The sequence below is a fragment of the Nilaparvata lugens genome, chromosome 9, assembly GCF_014356525.2.
Source record: "Nilaparvata lugens isolate BPH chromosome 9, ASM1435652v1, whole genome shotgun sequence".
Classification (NCBI taxonomy): Eukaryota; Metazoa; Arthropoda; class Insecta; order Hemiptera; family Delphacidae; genus Nilaparvata; species Nilaparvata lugens.
In genome coordinates this window covers 22,339,632-22,358,096 of record NC_052512.1, presented here as the reverse complement: position 1 = coordinate 22,358,096, position 18,465 = coordinate 22,339,632, and the positions used below count along the sequence as shown (strand labels likewise).

The following is an 18,465-nucleotide window of genomic DNA, read 5'->3' as shown; positions in this document are numbered from 1 at the left end:
TTCTCAAGCCAGAGGTTATTTTTTCTTTGGAAGGGAACCTATCATCATGCTTTACTATCAAAAACATGAATGTTTAGGCCAATCTCGAATTTGCTCACTTAAATTGGCTATAAAATACTCTGGATTTATAGACTCATATATAAAATCAAGTTCAATTTGAACTTGGAAAATGGGTGATTGGTTGGTAAAAACGAACAAAAATAGGATACCGGTACTTCAAAAGTCTTTTACTTTAATATTTAATGATAGGATCCATACATTAAAAACTACACAAGCTTATCTAAACCAGTCAAAATAATTAAAATAGGACACCACTTTGGCGTAATCTAAAATCAATCATCAATAATTAAAATGCATCACAATAATCAATAATGCGTATCATTATCGTAAAGTAGATCACAATTCACAAGTTTATAAAATCGAAATAACGACAATTTAATGTAACTATGTACCCAAATAAGAAAATAGAAGCCTTTTTACAGCATGACTCATATAAATTGTGACCAAAGTATTTGAATCAAACTGTGAATGGTAAATTATGCCCTATGAAAATCTCAATTCCTTTAAATACCGTATATATTATGGTAGCCTACGATGCCTACCATTAACGTCTCAATTCATATTTGATTAGAAATACTATTATTTTTTTATGATCAGCCGTAATTGATTATTATTATTAGCATGTGGCTTTCAATGGTGTGGGGAGAACCAAGGGTAGTTCCACCTGGCCGTATATAGTCCAAAGTTGCCCAATGGGAAACATTGGGAAAACCGGACACTATAAGCCGTCAATTTGAAACGTATTTTTCGTGAAAAGTTCACAGACGTTTAAATATTCTTAAAAGTGGTAAATCAAATATTGATGTTGGTTAAAATTCAACCGAATGTCAAAAACTTAACCAGATTTAAGATGATATTTGATGAAATACGGTACTATTTGAAATGCTGTTCTAGCATCAAAATTGATCCACTTACTCAACACTATCACTAATATAAGCTACCGGTATCGAATTGTACCTATAACCGCGTCAAAGGTAACTAGCTTTAGAATGGTATTAGAAACTTCACATCTCAAATTTCACATCACAATTTCAAGACATCTGATAGTCTTGTTGTCAAACTAGATCATCGTTCAGACATTTTCAAGATCAAAATTGATCACATCTGAATTAAGTTGAAATTTTAGGTATAGTGAGGTGCACGTTATAATGGCAGTGTTTGATCAGTACCGGTAATGGTATTGCTATCCTTTTCTATCATTCAATAAAGCGGATAGCGCTATCTCGTTCTCGCTTTGCTCTGTTGCCAGATTGACTTTTAAAAATGTAGAATCGATAATTAATTAACAAAATATTTCATCTTGATTATGAAAATTTATTATGAAATTATTGAAAAATATGATTTCTTGCTTTATAAAATATAATTGCGATTATTCTAAATGAGAATGAACTGTTAATATTAGACTATATTCTTTATATATTCTTTATTGTTTATCACATATGACAATGTATTGCCAGGTCTTGCAAGACCCATTGCATACTAGCACTACATCATAATAGAAAAAAGGAACGATTAACATATTCAGAACAGACTACATCAATAAACCCGTATCAGCTACAGTCAAGAAGGCACGACAAGATCTCCTATCTTTCTCCACTGCCATTATAACGTGGACTTCACTATAGGATCAAAATTGATCTCTGTCAACTAGATTAAAATTGGTTATTCACTATCACTACAATCAGCCGTCAAATTATACCTAATCTGCCCCTTATCGTTAACCGGCGTCAAAATGTTTTTCAAATACCTTTTTCCCCCTTGTCCACAACTATACCTGGCCCTACAATTCCTAGACTGAGTCAACAAATAAACGCCCAAAATAACTAAAACCACTAAATTCGCAATTAGAGCATAGAACATGCGTTCGTACCAAGTGGCATATAACTTATTGTGGTTAAGTGACGTGGACTCGCACACGGCTTCTGGATGGGTGACCGTAACTAGTATAGCATCTCCGTGACATGCAGTGCATTCATAATCGTTGGGACCTGAACATGTCTTACACATGTAATAGCATGGTAAGCAATGTGTGCTGCTGGGATATGTACCATCTGGGCATGTTTTGCTACATGTTCCATCTGTAACGTAGATATCTGGGCCACAATCTGGAAAAGAGAGAAATCAATATGTAGAATCGTTCAAAAATAAAGGGAAATTTGTGAAAAGAAACATTGAATCCACATGAATATAGTTATAGATTACTCAATGACAATGAATTTTTTTCATGTTTGAGAGTTATTCGAATTATCAAGCAGCACAGATAAACAAAGACACTGAATTTTATGATCATATCATGAAAGGATTCCCGATCATTTCTCGACAGTTACAATCCAGAACGATATATTATACATCATTATTTTATTAATATATTTCATTATTTTATTTTATAATGATTTTTATTATTATCATCATTAGCTCCATTCCAATGAAGGGGAATAAACGCACTCGACTGATAATTTATAATTATTGACTATATTGACATCAGGAAAAAAAAAATTTGACAAAAATTTAACTAATCCAGAACGATATATTATACATCATTATTTTATTAATATATTTCATTTATTTTATTTTATAATGATTTTTATTATTATCATCATTAGCTCCATTCCAATGAAGGGGAATAAACGCACTCGACTAATAATTTATAATTATTGACTATATTGACATCAGGAAAAAAAAAATTGACAAAAATTTAACTACACAGAATTATCCTAGACTGGGACTGACATTATGTCGAGAAATCAGTTCTTGTTCCACTTTCACTAGGAAAACGGAAATTACTTCAAAGACTTACTCCTGGCAAACACTAAAAATTACTACATTCTCAACCATGACAATTTTAGGATAAGAAATTATAAATTTTCATCTGCAAAAAAGCAAAAAACTTTTTTCAGTTAATTTCATAGGAATAATATTATTATTGTAATTCCAGTGGATAAATAATATCTTTGAAAAAATTCACGTCATACCGTCTACATTTGTAACATGAACAATAGGCTATAATTATTATTAGATATAGATTTGAGAAGGATATTATCACCAACCAATTAGGCATGATTGAGTTAGAAGTCATTCACAATCAACCTATACAGTTAATAGGATTAAAATGTGTGTGAAACAGGAAATCCACAAAAAAGATCCACCAATTTGATGATCAAGTCATATTCAAGCTCTTCATGCAAATGTTTCCTCATGAGGTGCGTACAGACTTATGCGCCACGAACACGTGCATTTCATTTTAATCAGCTGATGCTATGCTGATTATATCTGTACGGTACCTTACTGTTTCTGTATAAATATACGGTACAGTTCAATATGCATAGCACTAGCTAGAAAATTGAAAGGCGCGTGTTCGTGGCGATCAAGTCTGTACGGTATTTTATGTTGAATAAAAACTTTTGTTACAACTACAACATAGATTCAAGTTTGGGAAGAAATAGAATCAAATATCAATGATATTTTTGAATATCAATTATATACTAGTGAATATCAATGATATTCTATTCACTTAAAAGGCAACAGTACTCATGAAGAAATAAAAAGGTGCTTCTAATTAATTCATAAAAATAAGTTAAAGGTAGATAATTCAGAAGTCAACCTAGAAACATCTACTGATTCGTTTATCATTGAATCTCTAAATAAATAATACCTAGACTGTGAGTCCAGAAGTATTTTGAAAAAAATCTGTATTCTCTTAAAGAGTTCTCTTCTATTTTTTAAGTTAAAGTGCTTATTAATTCATAAAAATAAGTTAAAGGTAGATAATTCAGAAGTCGACGTAGAAACATCTACTGATTCGTTTATCATTGAATCTCTAAATAAATAATACCTAGACTGTGAGTCCAGAAGTATTTTGAAAAAAATCTGTATTCTCTTAAAGAGTTCTCTTCTATTTTTTAAGTTAAAGTGCTTATTAATTCATAAAAATAAGTTAAAGGTAGATAATTCAGAAGTCGACGTAGAAACATCTACTGATTCGTTTATCATTGAATCTCTTAATAAATAATACCTAGACTGTGAGTCCAGAAGTATTTTGAAAAAATCTGTATTCTCTTAAAGAGTTCTCTTCTATTTTTTAAGTTGAAGTGCTCGAATGCAATATTGATAATTATTTGTCTTATTTCCACTAAATTCCTGCTCAACACACTGGAAAGAATAATTATGAATACCAGTTAGTTTTTATGGGTATGTTTATTACATACGGTAAATTTGACCAGAAATAATACTGTTAGCTGTTATTGGAGTGTTCATACATTTGTAGAGTGCAATATGTTAGAACTATAATAAGTACCATTGTATATTCTATCTGAATCTGGTCAATGATGCCTTGTGTATGTAAACACGCTCATTACTTGATAGTTTCTAGCAAGGAATCTAGAATAGATAGAATATTCTAGATACCTTGGTTTCTAGTACTAGATCTGATCATATTCACTATTCATATTGAAGGCATTGTATAGTTTATATTTACGTTTCTATTCATGGAGAGCTCTGCTGGTTTATTTTTGATAGAAATATTTGTTTTACATTGTATCCATATACTGATCAAGAGATTGAATAATGCATAATTATGGAACATGAATGATCTCAGACTGTATAAAGTCAGGGGTTGTTTAAAACATTATTTTCCATAATTTTCAGTTATATACTGAAATAAATGTATTTTTTTGGAAGAATAAATTTCAAATTTCAAAATTTAAATTATATTACAGCTCTATCTAGTAAGCGATGCCTTGTGTAAACACTCCCATAAGATCAAAAACTGATAGTATCTATTATTTTTTAGTCGAGCAGAGAAAAAAAAATATTGAGAGAGATAACTTATTTGGTACAAAAAATTCATTTTTAGAATATTAAAGCAAATGTATTATATGTAATTAAATAAGTTCTAAAAGATGTAGGCCTAATCCATCTATTTCTGCGTATTATGGCTAATAGGCCTAGGCTATTCACGGTATTCAATTGGTATAAATAGCCCAGATTATGGAATGTATTGTATAAAAATTCTTTCATATTTAAAATATTATATTTAGAATTCAGACTAAATGCATCCCGACATATAGACTCTGTAGTGGGATCCTACACGATAGTTTAAGGAAAATAATCCAAGTATGTAAAGGACTTTTTCCAAATTGTAATGGTATCTTGAGGTGTGTACAGATATACGCGCCTCCAACAGGCTCCGCACTCGCTCCGCACTCGCTCCGCAATCGCTCCGCAATCGCACCGATCATGAATGTTACGCGAGATGTTATGCAAGGGTTCGATTGAGGTTCGAAATATGTTCGAAGGATGATCGATCCGCTCTTTTCTTATTGTTTGACTTCGCTACAACCTAACCTCACAAATGTGAAACGTTCAATCCAGCTGATCGGGTGACAAAACTAAATAAAATATTCTGACCAGGGGATTGCTGGGTAGCCTAATAATACATTATGTTTATATAATAAATTTATAATGAATATTATGATTATTTCTTTTATTTAAATGTTTTATTATAAAAGGTAATGTCTGTCAATGTTTTAAAAAGTGAAAAGCTTGATTGGGAGTTCAGCTTCTTTCTCCTAAATGCTAATATGCTGGAACCTATTACTATAAATGCTTTTATAACTTTATATTATTCAATTTAATAATTAATTATTAATTTTGATAATTTTTTTGCTAACACAGAGATCGTAACTATTAACAAACATTACAAACAAACACGTTGACCACGCAAGCGCAACTATTGGTTAATTCGACCTAGGAGCTTGCCAAGCTCGACCTCTGTTACACGCTCTTCTCGCATTCCACTCTTGCTCCCCGGTCGATCATCAATCGATCTGCTCGAGTGACGTTCGATTGCGGAGCAGAGCGAAAGTCTGTATGCACCTTTACGTCACAAGGATGGGAAAGGGCCTTTTGCAGTCGAGAATGATGTTTCTTGTCGAGGAGTTAGCCGAGACTAGAATTTCATTCGAGCACTGCAGAAGACATTCACGTCCAAGTAACGTACACTATTTTTTGTCATAAAAACCTAAAGAAGAATAATTAAGAAATAGAAAACATTACCTGTTTGTGCTGAAGTTACTACATGCATTCTATAAACATAACCTAGTTTACAAATTCTGAATCAGGAATTTTGTGGAAGTTGACAAAACTTCCACCTGGAGCGCTGATGTTGTTTTTCTTTGTAGCAGTTTTGCTGTTCCTATTTCTGAACTAGGAAACATACTCGACTGTAAAGAAAACATTTGGTTTCATTACAGTAGAGTATGCTGTAATGAGAATCATATATTTATTTGTTCTGCAAACAGCTGTTTACCGGCTCGATTTAATGCATGAAAAACAGCTGAGATTGAATGACTGTGACATTTTTTTTCATGTTTAATAAAATAATGCCTCTGACATGGGTTACATGACAAAGAAAAAAATAAATACAGGAAGTTTTATTTGTAATAATTGAAAAGTATTGAGACCCCTTTTGTGGTATTAGTGATGTTAGTATAGACCTTAGAAAAAATTAGTAAGAATTGTTAGATATTAGTAGAAATTAGTGAAAGGGATGAATAACTCACCCCTTTGGAGAAGCCCCAAGTAGTTCACGATCCCAACACCAGAGTGCAGCTCTAATCACAGCTACCCTATAACTAACACTTGCGACTCGAAATTAATACAACAAAATACAAAAATAAAAATGATTGATTAGCTAATACTTTTTCAAATGTATAATTTTTTTGAGATGTAGGTAATTTAGGTCAATTATTACTTTTTTAAAATGTGGAACATTTTGAGATTATTCGAAGTATAATTTAGGCTCGAAATTTTTCAGATTATATCAATATAATTGTATTTTAGTGATATTCGATTCAAACTGTTACCATTGTTACCACTGTTTCAAAACTATTATGTTTAAAAATACAAGAATACATGCAATAAATGATAGTAAAATCATAATAATAAATCGTAATAATTGATAGCGAAATCAATAAATACCACCATCCACGTCATATAATATGTTTTATTAATAAATTTCATAATAATCATAAATTAATTCAATCATGCAATCTATCACACACGTATACACATACACTTACTAACAGGAATCACATGTATCGATAAGCATTTCACATATTTTTTCATAAATGAAAGTGTATCAGAAGTATGATAAGTGTATCAAAAAGTATGTTACAGATAACTATCTCAAATTTGGATACTGGTGTGTATTTAATTTTGATACACTTTTCACATAATTTGACACCACATTCTTGATAACGAGTAGCCTACCACACATTCAGATACCGTATCACTACTGAACTTTTGATATACGTTTCACAATTTTTAACACGTGGATCATACAGTACTTATCTGACGATAATCATTATTGTTTGAAAAACCTTGATACGTGTATAACAAATTATGATACACCTGACACAAACTTTTGTACCATACGCGTATCACAGAGATCACTACTTACACATATTTTTCAATTAATATCTATAAATTATGATATTACATTATAACACTATCGACAGCTCCAAAAAACTCTACCAATAACACATTATATAATATAATTTTATACGATATCAAGACTTGATAATATAGCATAGTATCGTTCACAGTATATTGTATGAATACTATAAACATCATAATAATAATTATGGTACCGTAGTTCTATCACAAATTTTATTTAGTTTTAATATCATTTCACTCAATTCAAATAAATGGTTTCTATATGGTAGATTCAAGTAGGCTATTCAATAAATGTTTCAAGTTTAACTCTCAGTACTTTCAGATATATATCAGATTCATATTTTAGTTAATGATTAGTATTTTCAGTACTGTATTCAATTGAATAGTATTTACGTTTATTGATACTGTACACAATTTTACTGGTTATCAACTCAAGAATGGTTTAATTCACAATATCTTCATTATTCAAGCAAACTATGTTTATTTATGGTATTCCGTGTTATCGGATGGGCACGTTAGTGTCGGTCCCGACTGAAGTATGACAGTCGTAGGGCTCATTGACGGCTTAAATGATATATATTCAGGCGAGGTGGACTCCCCACCAATACAAGACATAAGAATATTATTATTGTGGTACGGTATTCAATTTACATGATAATTTACTCAACATGGAAAATTGAAAAATTTAATTCAAATTGGCTGTATAATCCAAAGGAGCATTATAAGCCCAGTTATCTACTCGATTCCACCCACAAAATCAACTGAATTCCAACGTTGAATTACCTATACTTAATTCATTCATCAGTATTGTTTGTCATGTATTTAGACTCTATAGTGAGATGGATGCTACACATTAGTTTATGAAAATTAATCCAAGTATGTAACGGACTTTTTACCATATTGTAAATGTTTTTCACGTTTAATAAATACCTATGACATGGGTTACATGACAGAGAAAAAATGAATTAAAATAAAATTATTTTATTATTCTAATAACAAATGGATTGTTATGTAAGTCAACTGAATTTTACTTACATCTCTCATCTTAATATAAATTTCGTTTATGTTTAACTTTCCTATTGAGTTGAAAGTACAAATTTAACAAAATTTGAACATACGCACACTTTATTTTCAGTTTGATAGAGATTGATTACCGTAGCGAATTCCTTGCAGTTTAAATAAATAAGTACCTAATTGTGACAAAAATACAAATATATTAATTCTGCTCAAAGGGTGTGGGCCTAAAAAGGGCTGTTTTTATCACAAAAACAGTGATAATCTATAATATAACATAGTAAATAATTGGCGTATACACGAACGGGATAAGAAATTCACGAATGACGCATCATCACTTCTGAACTACTGGACTAATCAACTTAAAATGCTTCTTATAGATTCTGAATCTACCGAGGATGATTATAGGCCTCTATGTCCATTTCAAATAACTCTTCAAGATTTCAGTAGGTCAAGTTTTCAGTTTTTGAGGTTTTCAATTATATAGATCCTTGCAGAGCACGGGTTACCTGCTTGTTATTAAGAATTTTCAAATGATTAATTTCATTCTCATTATTAATATCACGAAAAGATAGATAGTTTCTAGGGATTATTTGTGGGAGATAGAAACAATATTAAGCCTGCATTTTGGATAACAGATTCTGAAATTATTAAACGCGTCTTGGAATAATAATATAAAGTTATTTCATCAACAAAAATTCGAAATTTTTTGAGCATTACAGTGTTTTGAATAGAATTATATCATCATTCAACAAATTTGAACAAACATCTTCAGACTCGGTTGCACAGAAGCCTGTTGAATTTCAATCATGATTAAATGCCACGATAACCAATTTCAGAAGGCTTTTTTTGAAAAGAAAACTTCTGTGATTGGTTATCGTGGCATATAATTACGATCAAAATTTAACCAGATTTTGTGCAACCAAGCTATTGTCTTGGAAAATGGCTAATGTGAACGAAAACAAGTGGATAATTCACTTTGGACCTCTGGAGATTTCGAAGGTCTCAGTAGATTTTGCAGAGTAAATTAATTTTAAATTAAATTTTTAATCTATTGTGATATATATAAATAATTCGAGAGTATAAGGGAGATGGCAAATTTAAAATAGCTTATTCAATTTGGCCAGAATAAAATTAACATTATTCTAAACCGAGGAAGACATTGTAGTAATTAAGTGGATTTTCATCTTACTACTGTATAAGGCTCAACTCACACTTACGCGACTCAGGTCGAGAAGAGACTCGACTCTAGTCGAGGGCATATGCTACCAAATGGTGACACTCAGACCAGTCGACTCTAGTCTCCGCGACTGTTACCATTTGAAAACACATGCTCTCAACTATAGAGTCGAGTCTCTTCTCGACCTGAGTTGCTTGAGTGTTAGTTGAGCCTAACTTTTCGAAAATGATGGAAGTTTATTTGACCAACAGCTGAGAAGATTCATTAAAAGTCTTTATTATCAAAGTTTGAAAGAAAAAATCAACAAAGAAACCAGGCTTTAGTTATTAGATAAAAATACTTTGGTAAATATTAAATAGATAATAAGAAGACTTATATCAATGGTACCTATATTGTTTGATTCTATGGAACCTTATATTATAATATTGATGATATTCAACTTATACGGTATTCTAAAATAGTAGGCTGAATCAATTGGGTTATACAACAAATTTTTCTCCCTTATGTCTATTGTTTCATTAATAGTTGATATACCAGTAAAAATTTATGAGCATTTTTATACAAATTTTACAAACGTGCAGTCTAATTTGTTCGTTCATCAAAAACTGTTTTTGCTCTGTTCCTTCTCTCTCACTCTTTCTTTTATATCTAATCCTTCCAATTCTTCTCTCTCAGATCAAATAGCTTCAAGGATTTCAAAGATAATGTTTTGACAGAATTTTAGATAGCCATTCACTCTACTTTTTCTCTTTCGCTATCTCTCTCACTCTCTCTCTCTCTCGCTTGTATTACATCTATCTTATTATATCTCTCTCAGTTCGAATAGATTTGAAAACATTCAATAGAAAGAATAAGTTTGCCATTCTTTCTATTCCTTACTCTCTCTCCCGGTCTTATTATCTCTTTCTTTCCACCTCCTTCACTTGATCTCCCTTCTTTCTTCTTTTATTTCTCCAATCATGTATTTTTCAGATAAATAACTCAAAATATAAAGATATATGGAGATATAGCCTTTATACTCTAGAAGTAATAGAGACTTGGTAAAATGATTTTTCCTCTCTTATCAAACTTACTTTCTCGATTTCTATCACTACTCTACTCTCTCTCTCTCTCTCTCTCTTCTCTCTCTCTCTCTCTCTCTCTCTCTCTCTCTCTCTCTCTCTCTCTCTATCTATCTATCTTCCTCTTATATCTCCTATAACAACAAAATTTGAATGAAAAACGACTACATTTATGGAAAAGTAGTAAAAAATAGTAAACTCCTATAAAGCTGTTAAAACAATAAATCAAGGTTTTGTTGCAAATTCAAAAATAATACCCAATGAATTTCTGAGTTAATTTGGAGGATGGAATATTTAAAATGTGGAATAAGAGTTAAAAAAATATTATAATTTAAATTTAAGGAACAAATAAAAAAAGTAAGTTATACATAAGTACAAATTTTATTGAAATGTTATTAATAAAATAATGCCCTACTCGATTTAATTTGATTTAATAATTTATTTATTTTGCTCTTGTAAAACTATAAAGTTTGTATAATAATTCATGTTTTAAAATAAAAAACTTCTTATTTTAATAATAATAATTTTTTTTAAATAATAAACATCCTAAATAATAAATTGATAACAGGCTATAATAAAATAATGAGACTGTAAAAAGTCTTTGATCGATTGAGATGTCATGATATTTATATTTTATTGCAAAGTAGGCTACCTATAAAATTAATATTGCTTTATAGATTATCATTATAGAATAATAGAGTATGCAATTTTAGAATCTGATCACTTATGATAGATACAGTGAGATGTCATTATACTCTATTGAATCAATATTGCATGAGTATGCCCCATAAACCATACTAATTATTGAATTTTAATATTCATCTCTTGTGAACAAATACAATACGGTCGGTATATTTTAAAAAAAGGAAGTATGATCATTTAGTAATAGTTTTCCACTTGAAAATGTTCTGTTGAATTCATTATAGGAAATTATTCCTTTAAAGTAGCCTATATGGTATCGAATGAAAAATAAATATTTTCTAATTCAATGAATTTATGCAATCAGAAAAGCTCATTTATATTTGACAGATTCAAAATGATCGAGTTTGAAGAAATATTAAGTACTGTACGCTTTTAGAAATTCAGGATGAATACTATTAAATTTTCAGCTTTATTTACTAAGCCCTGCTTCCCAATGAATTTCTATTCTGCTGAGCGATTAAGAATTTCATTGGCTCTTATGGCATTGTTCATACATTTGCGGTTTGCCAATGTGAACACTGCCATACGCACCAATGGTAGCTAAAGTCTTCTTCTAACCAGCAGACTGAAAATTCATCAGAAATCAGGGCTTGATTGTTGAGAATAAAACATCAAGGCTCGGTTGCACAAAAGCTGGTTAAATTTTAACCGTGATTAATTTCACGAGAACCAATCAGAGAAGGCGTTTTTGATAAGACGGCTTCTCTGATTGGTCCTCGTGGAATTAATCACGATTGAAATTTAGCCGCTAACTACTTAAATTGCAACTGTCAGTGAATATTAGGCTGAAACAACATCGAAGAATCAATCACTGGATTCAATATATTTAAGGTTTCAAAAAATTAAATGAAATTTAAGTACCTACATTTATCAAATATGCGAATATAATCGGGGAACAGTTATTATTGTATTTGGCACGAATAGAATATTAATGATTATTATACAACTAATTATGAACTATTAACTATTGATTATCAATTATTTTATCAATCAAATAAACCTTGAGTGATCATCATATCAACTTATCGTCAATCAACTATTGATCATCTATAAAATAATAATTAACTATTAATTTATTGTCGAATCAAATAATTGTCAATCAACTAAGCGACAACTAACTAGTATAATGATTGAGAATATTGATCAAAAAATATTCAATTAACTCTGATTATTGATCAAATAACTATGTATTGATTAAATAATAATTATTACACTAATACAGAGCTAACTAAGTAAAGCGATCAGTTTGATTTAGACATCACTCCAATCCATTCTAAACCTGTACCGTATGTATATTCATAAACATTTTTACAAAAAGGAAATTGTTTTTATAGGGCCGATATTGATAGGGCTGAATGAGATAAGTTGAGACTTATTGTAATACAGCCGACCAAATATCGGCGTTGCCAGATTGTGTGAAATTGTAAATTTCCTATAATATGGTAACTCATCCAGTGTTGTCACATTGAGTCACACAATCATGAGCTTGCAATTTCACACAATCTGGCAACGCCGATATTTGGTTGTCTTAAGCTCAAGTCTCAACTTGATTCATTCAGACTAAAGTTAGATTATAGACTATAGATTATAGTTAGATTAATCAGTCAAAAACAGCTAATCTTAACAAACCTAGCATGTACATACATTGTACATAACATTTAGCATTCACCATTTTGACACAGTCAATCAATCAATCAATCAATCTCTTTATTCAAAACATACATCAAAATGTACATGAATCATCTCTAAAGATCGATTCACTTTTAAATGTCAGCATAATTTCTTATTAATATAATAATATCGACTCTTACCAATCATTCAACCAATTTTGAAAGTTTCAGGTGTTTGTTGACTTTAAAGTGTCAAAAATTGTCTGATGAGGAACGATGATATTATTTTCAAGAAATGTTAACAGCTCAAAGTAAATAGGCTATTATAGTGATAACTGTTAATTTATACACACAATCAGTAATTCGAATTTGGCATTTTTCTACTAAACATCATTTAACTGATAGTGATGCTTTATTGCTATCAATTGCTATAGTAATATCGAACGAGTCTGCTTTGGTAATGAATGTGATATTTTTGAAGTATTTTGAGATGGTACAATCTCTCTACGTCGACAAAATCCACCAATTTTGCAACCATTCAGCAAAACAATGCAAGTTAAACAATAGAAAATTTCTAAAGATTCAGCAACTTTTCGAGATTTGTAATTTTTTTGGCAGTGTTCGTCTAATATGTTTCTAAAATTTGAAATTAGCAAATAATTGTTTTTGGTATTTTCAGTAGAATTTACTTTCGTTGAATAATTATTATTATTAGGATAAAAATTGAGTATAGAATCACTACTAAAGCTTGTGAAATTACCTAATGGGTTTAATGAACCAATTTCAAATCCAGCTTTACTTGTAGACTGAACTGATTTTATAAGTCTGTTTTGAAAGTTGGACTTGTGAAACTTAGTCGCATTTGTAGGTCGATCTGGTTTTTCAAGTTCATTGTCAGAAAAGTAGAAATGAACTTGGAAATATTCCTTGTAAGACTCTTGACTACTTATAGATTGATCAAAATACTTCACAAGTTCATCCTGATAACAATTACTGTGAGATATATCTTGGATGTTACACTTATAAAATTCCTTGCTACTTGTAGACTGATTAATCAATTTGAAAAGATCATCCTGATTATTATGGTATATATTTTGTTGTTTGGACTTGTAAAACCTAAAAATCTTGTTCAATATTTCTACGAGTAATGCAATATCCATGAGCATGAGAATCAGTTCAAGATTGTTGGACTTATTTTCGAAATAACTAGTGTTGTTTTGGCTACTTAGGTAGGTTTTGTGAAAACAATTTGGGTTTCCAAAATCTCCAGAATTACCATGGTAAACGTTTCTCAATTTTAGTTCATCTTGTTTGAAGTTTTCATTATTAGCAGGTCTAGCATCTATAAGATTCTTATCAAGAACGAAATCAATAAATTTGTGGGTTTCCTGATCTCTTTGATTTAGAAATGCCTTGGGATGTTTTTCATTGATTGATTTGAGAAAGATCTCTCCAAATCTATCTAAATCATGAAAATATGCATAACTACTTTGGCATAAACTAGAGCTGATAATCGAATCAAATTTATTTTTTGTCGTCTTTCCATAAATTTGTTTCATGGAATCCGATAATGTATAGAAGGCCCCAAAGCTCATGTCAAATATGTAATCTAAGTGGTTTTCTTGAAAATTGTTTACTAATTTTTGTTCACGTAATTTCGACAATATATCAGTTCTATTTCTACTATATAGAAAATTTCCATCTAGCACATTATTATCGGTGCAATTTTGTTGAAATATTGTTCTAAAATAATTATTCAGTGATTCAATTTTCCGTGAATAATAATTGTTCTTGTTCATACATTTTTGTAGAATTCCCTCCATATTTTTAGAAAGCTTAATCCCAAATGACAAATCTTCAGTTTCGATTCCAAGCTGTAAATCATTTATCACAAAATTCTCTTCAGCTCTATTCTCTTCTTCATTTGTTCTTCTTTGTTTTCCAACTTCATAAAATGATACCTTGACCTTTGTTTCACCTCCAATATTTCTTTGGCAAAAAACATCATCATCTATAAATAAAAGTCCTCTCTCATTCATTCCTTCAGTTTTCTCCTTCTTAACTTCATTCTCTTTCTTCCTCTGACACAAACTATCACCTTTTTCTACTAACTCTCCCTCCTTGTCTTGTATTCCAATTCCTCCATCATCATACTTGTCTCTATTTGTCTTATAAAAATTATCTGAATCCACTGTTTGTTCTAAATACCTATATATTCCTTTACATTTCACAGTATTACTATCTGAATTCAATTTTCTTCTACCTAAATTATCATAACTATCTGCATCTATAGGTTGTTTTAGATAATTAGATTTCCCTCTACCTATCTTACAATAACTATGAAAATTCAACTTTTCTTTAATTTTTTTACAACAAATTTCTGAATCCACTGATAATTCTAAATTTCTATCTTTCCCATTACCTTTCTTACGATCACCGTTCAAGTTCCTATCTTTCTCAAAGTTATCCCCACCATACTTATCTCCAATCACAGGCAGTTCAATATAATTATCGAACAAAAACCGAACATAAAACAGGAAAATCAGACACAGACCTAAACAAATGTTGGCGGACCGTCGACAGATGAGGTTGTCAGCGCTAGATGTCGCATCGAACGGTCCGTGATTTTTCGTCACCGTGCCGCTACCGTGATCGTCACCGTGATCCCGGACGGTGTTGAACACCTCGCTGACTTCGGGTGGTGGCGTTTTGGGAGCATTGCTCGGCTGGTTGGCGTGCGTTTTGGGAGCACTCCCGGCGGTGTCCGGCGGTGCACCGGAAGAGTCCGGTGCACCTGTTACGGTGTCTGCTGGAACTTTTGGCGCAGTTTTACCGGTTGCCATTTTGATTGTTGACGGGCGTCTTTGTTCGTGGTCGATGGCCGACATTGGCGCCGATTCTGTGCCGTAGAACATCATGGTCCAGTCTTGCAATTGTCCTGAAATGAATAAATTCATCAATAAAAGGAATAGATTACATGATATCAGAGCTACTTGAGAGTCACAAGTTATATATCGACCTGTTCCGGACACTCTTTATGAATCGAACCTGATTTGACCATGTCCACGTCTTGACTGATCTTGGTGAAGCCGGACATCGACCAGATATTTTGGGTTGACTCATCATGGCAAGGTATGGATGCTGAAATCATTTGGGAATGGACTACTAATGTGAGAGTTCATCTGTTATGGCAATCAATCAAGCTACCCTAGTAATAACATAAAATAGATTATAATAAAATATATTTTATATGAATATTAAGAAAGCACTGGGCTGTTGACAGACATATCACACATTTATTGCAAAATCACAAACATTTTTCAATACCAATGATGTGATCTTCAGTGTGAAAAAATCAAAACTTCCATACCATTGGTGTTGAAACATGATTGTGATTTTGCAATAAATTTGTCATATTTCTGACAACATCCCAGTGTTTTTATTATGAATACATATCACAACATCTCACCAACAACCCTATCTGAAGTATAAATACTAGATATAGTTTATAAAATACTAGCTTACCCGGCGAAATTTGTAACGCCAAAAAGTCAATGTATCTCATGTCACACTTGACTTTATTTGTTGTATCATGAAATTTATCTGACAATCATTATTTTCATTTACATCTCAATACGGACTTCCTATGGGCTTAAAACGACAGTTTTAATACCATTAAACAATTTTATCACAGAGTGACGTGTTTATTACAGCTGGTAAGTTCATATGCTGAATCATATTATCACAACATGATCTTGAATCATGATGATCTTCCCGTTCTACGTTGGCCGCTCGTTCGACAATTTCGAAAACATAGGTATGTAAAATCATAGAGAAACAATAGCATAAGTAGATATCCCATGATATAGGGAATTTGTGTCGCAACTTTTACTGTTATCTCAAGCCAATTACTGTCGATTATTATCAATTTTTACTGTTTTGCTGTGGTGATAGTGTATGAATGGCACAATATGAGAGACTACCAGCGTCACACAGCTGCATAGGAAAGAACTACGTGAACTATCGGCTTGGGATAACAGTAAAAGTTGCGACATAAACGCCCTATACCATGGGATATCTACTTATGCTATCGTTTCTCTATGGTAAAATGGATTAATATATAATTACTATTAGCCCCCCTATTGAAATTTCTGGTCAGAAACCATCCCCAATATTCACACAACATATTCCCAAAGTTTCATGCCGTTCTGTCAAGTAGTTTTCGAGTCAGGGAACAAACAGACTAACACACAAACAGACATTCATTTTTATATATAGAGATAAATTATTTATGATATTTTGTAATATATGGATGATGATACATTTATTGCCATATAACTGAAACAAATAGATCCTTAAAGTTATCCTGTATTGGATGAATAAACAATGGATGAATTATAAAGAAATATGATAGAATGGCAATAGCTGAATATCACAATATGTATAATACTAATAACAATTCGAATTGAATAGAATTCTCCATAGCATAATTCAAGCAAATTTACTGAATTATTGCAAAATGAAAATTATTCATGAAAAAATGAAACAGAGAAGCTTTCAACTTAATATATATTATACCTGGTTTTCACAACCCTATAGTAGATTTTTTTGTTACTGGATGTACTGTAGGCTATTGCTCACTGGATGAATGTAACTTTTAAACCGTGTGAAAAAGTACTTGAACAATAATTAAGTTACATCAGGTTGATGTCCACTATATTTAATAATTTACTATGCATAAATTCACACCATTTACTTGAATGCCTACTGGATCGTGGAAAACAGACATTGGAAAGATGTACAGTACAGTCAACTATGGATTCTGCAGCCATCTTGTGGATTTTAAATCCACTGACAACCAACACACAAGGAATTCTTATTTGTTATCAGAAGGCTACCAGAAATTAGATTGATAATATTGTTTTACTCATGTTCCAATGTCGATTTGAATGCATATTCTTCAAATTTTACTGTGCAGCTATGTTTTTTACTTTCCTTGCCCTATTACCATAGGTAAGGAAAGTATTGCTTTCCAAAAAAATTTAAGGTACCCTAATTTCATGTTTTCTATACGTCTCATTACTTTCCTTGCCCTATTACCATAGGTAAGGAAAGTATTGCTTTCCAAAAAAAATTAAGGTACCCTAATTTCCAAATTTCTATACGTTTCAAGGTCCCCTGAGTCCAAAAAAGTGGTTTTTGGGTATTGGTCTGTGTGTGTGTGTGTGTGTGTGTGTGTGTGTGTGTGTGTGTGTGTGTGTGTGTGGTGTGTGTGTATGAGTGTATGTGCGTCTGTGTACACGATATCTCATCTCACAATTAACGGAATGACTTGAAATTTGGAACTTAAGGTCCTTACGCTATAAGGATCCGACACGAACAT

At 31.5% G+C, this 18,465-nt stretch overlaps 1 protein-coding gene across 1 annotated transcript in view; it reads right to left on the bottom strand.

Annotated features, from left to right (window-relative positions):
* Nucleotides 1-201: 201 nt before the first annotated feature.
* The window catches only part of LOC111045632 (furin-like protease kpc-1), a 269,500-nt gene continuing 251,236 nt past the window's right edge, over nucleotides 202-18,465 (bottom strand). Inside the window, 2 exon segments of the mRNA XM_039435633.1 lie at nucleotides 202-2,165; nucleotides 15,637-16,020. Of these exon segments, the coding sequence (XP_039291567.1) occupies nucleotides 1,723-2,165; nucleotides 15,637-16,020 (827 nt within the window). The 3' untranslated portion in view covers nucleotides 202-1,722.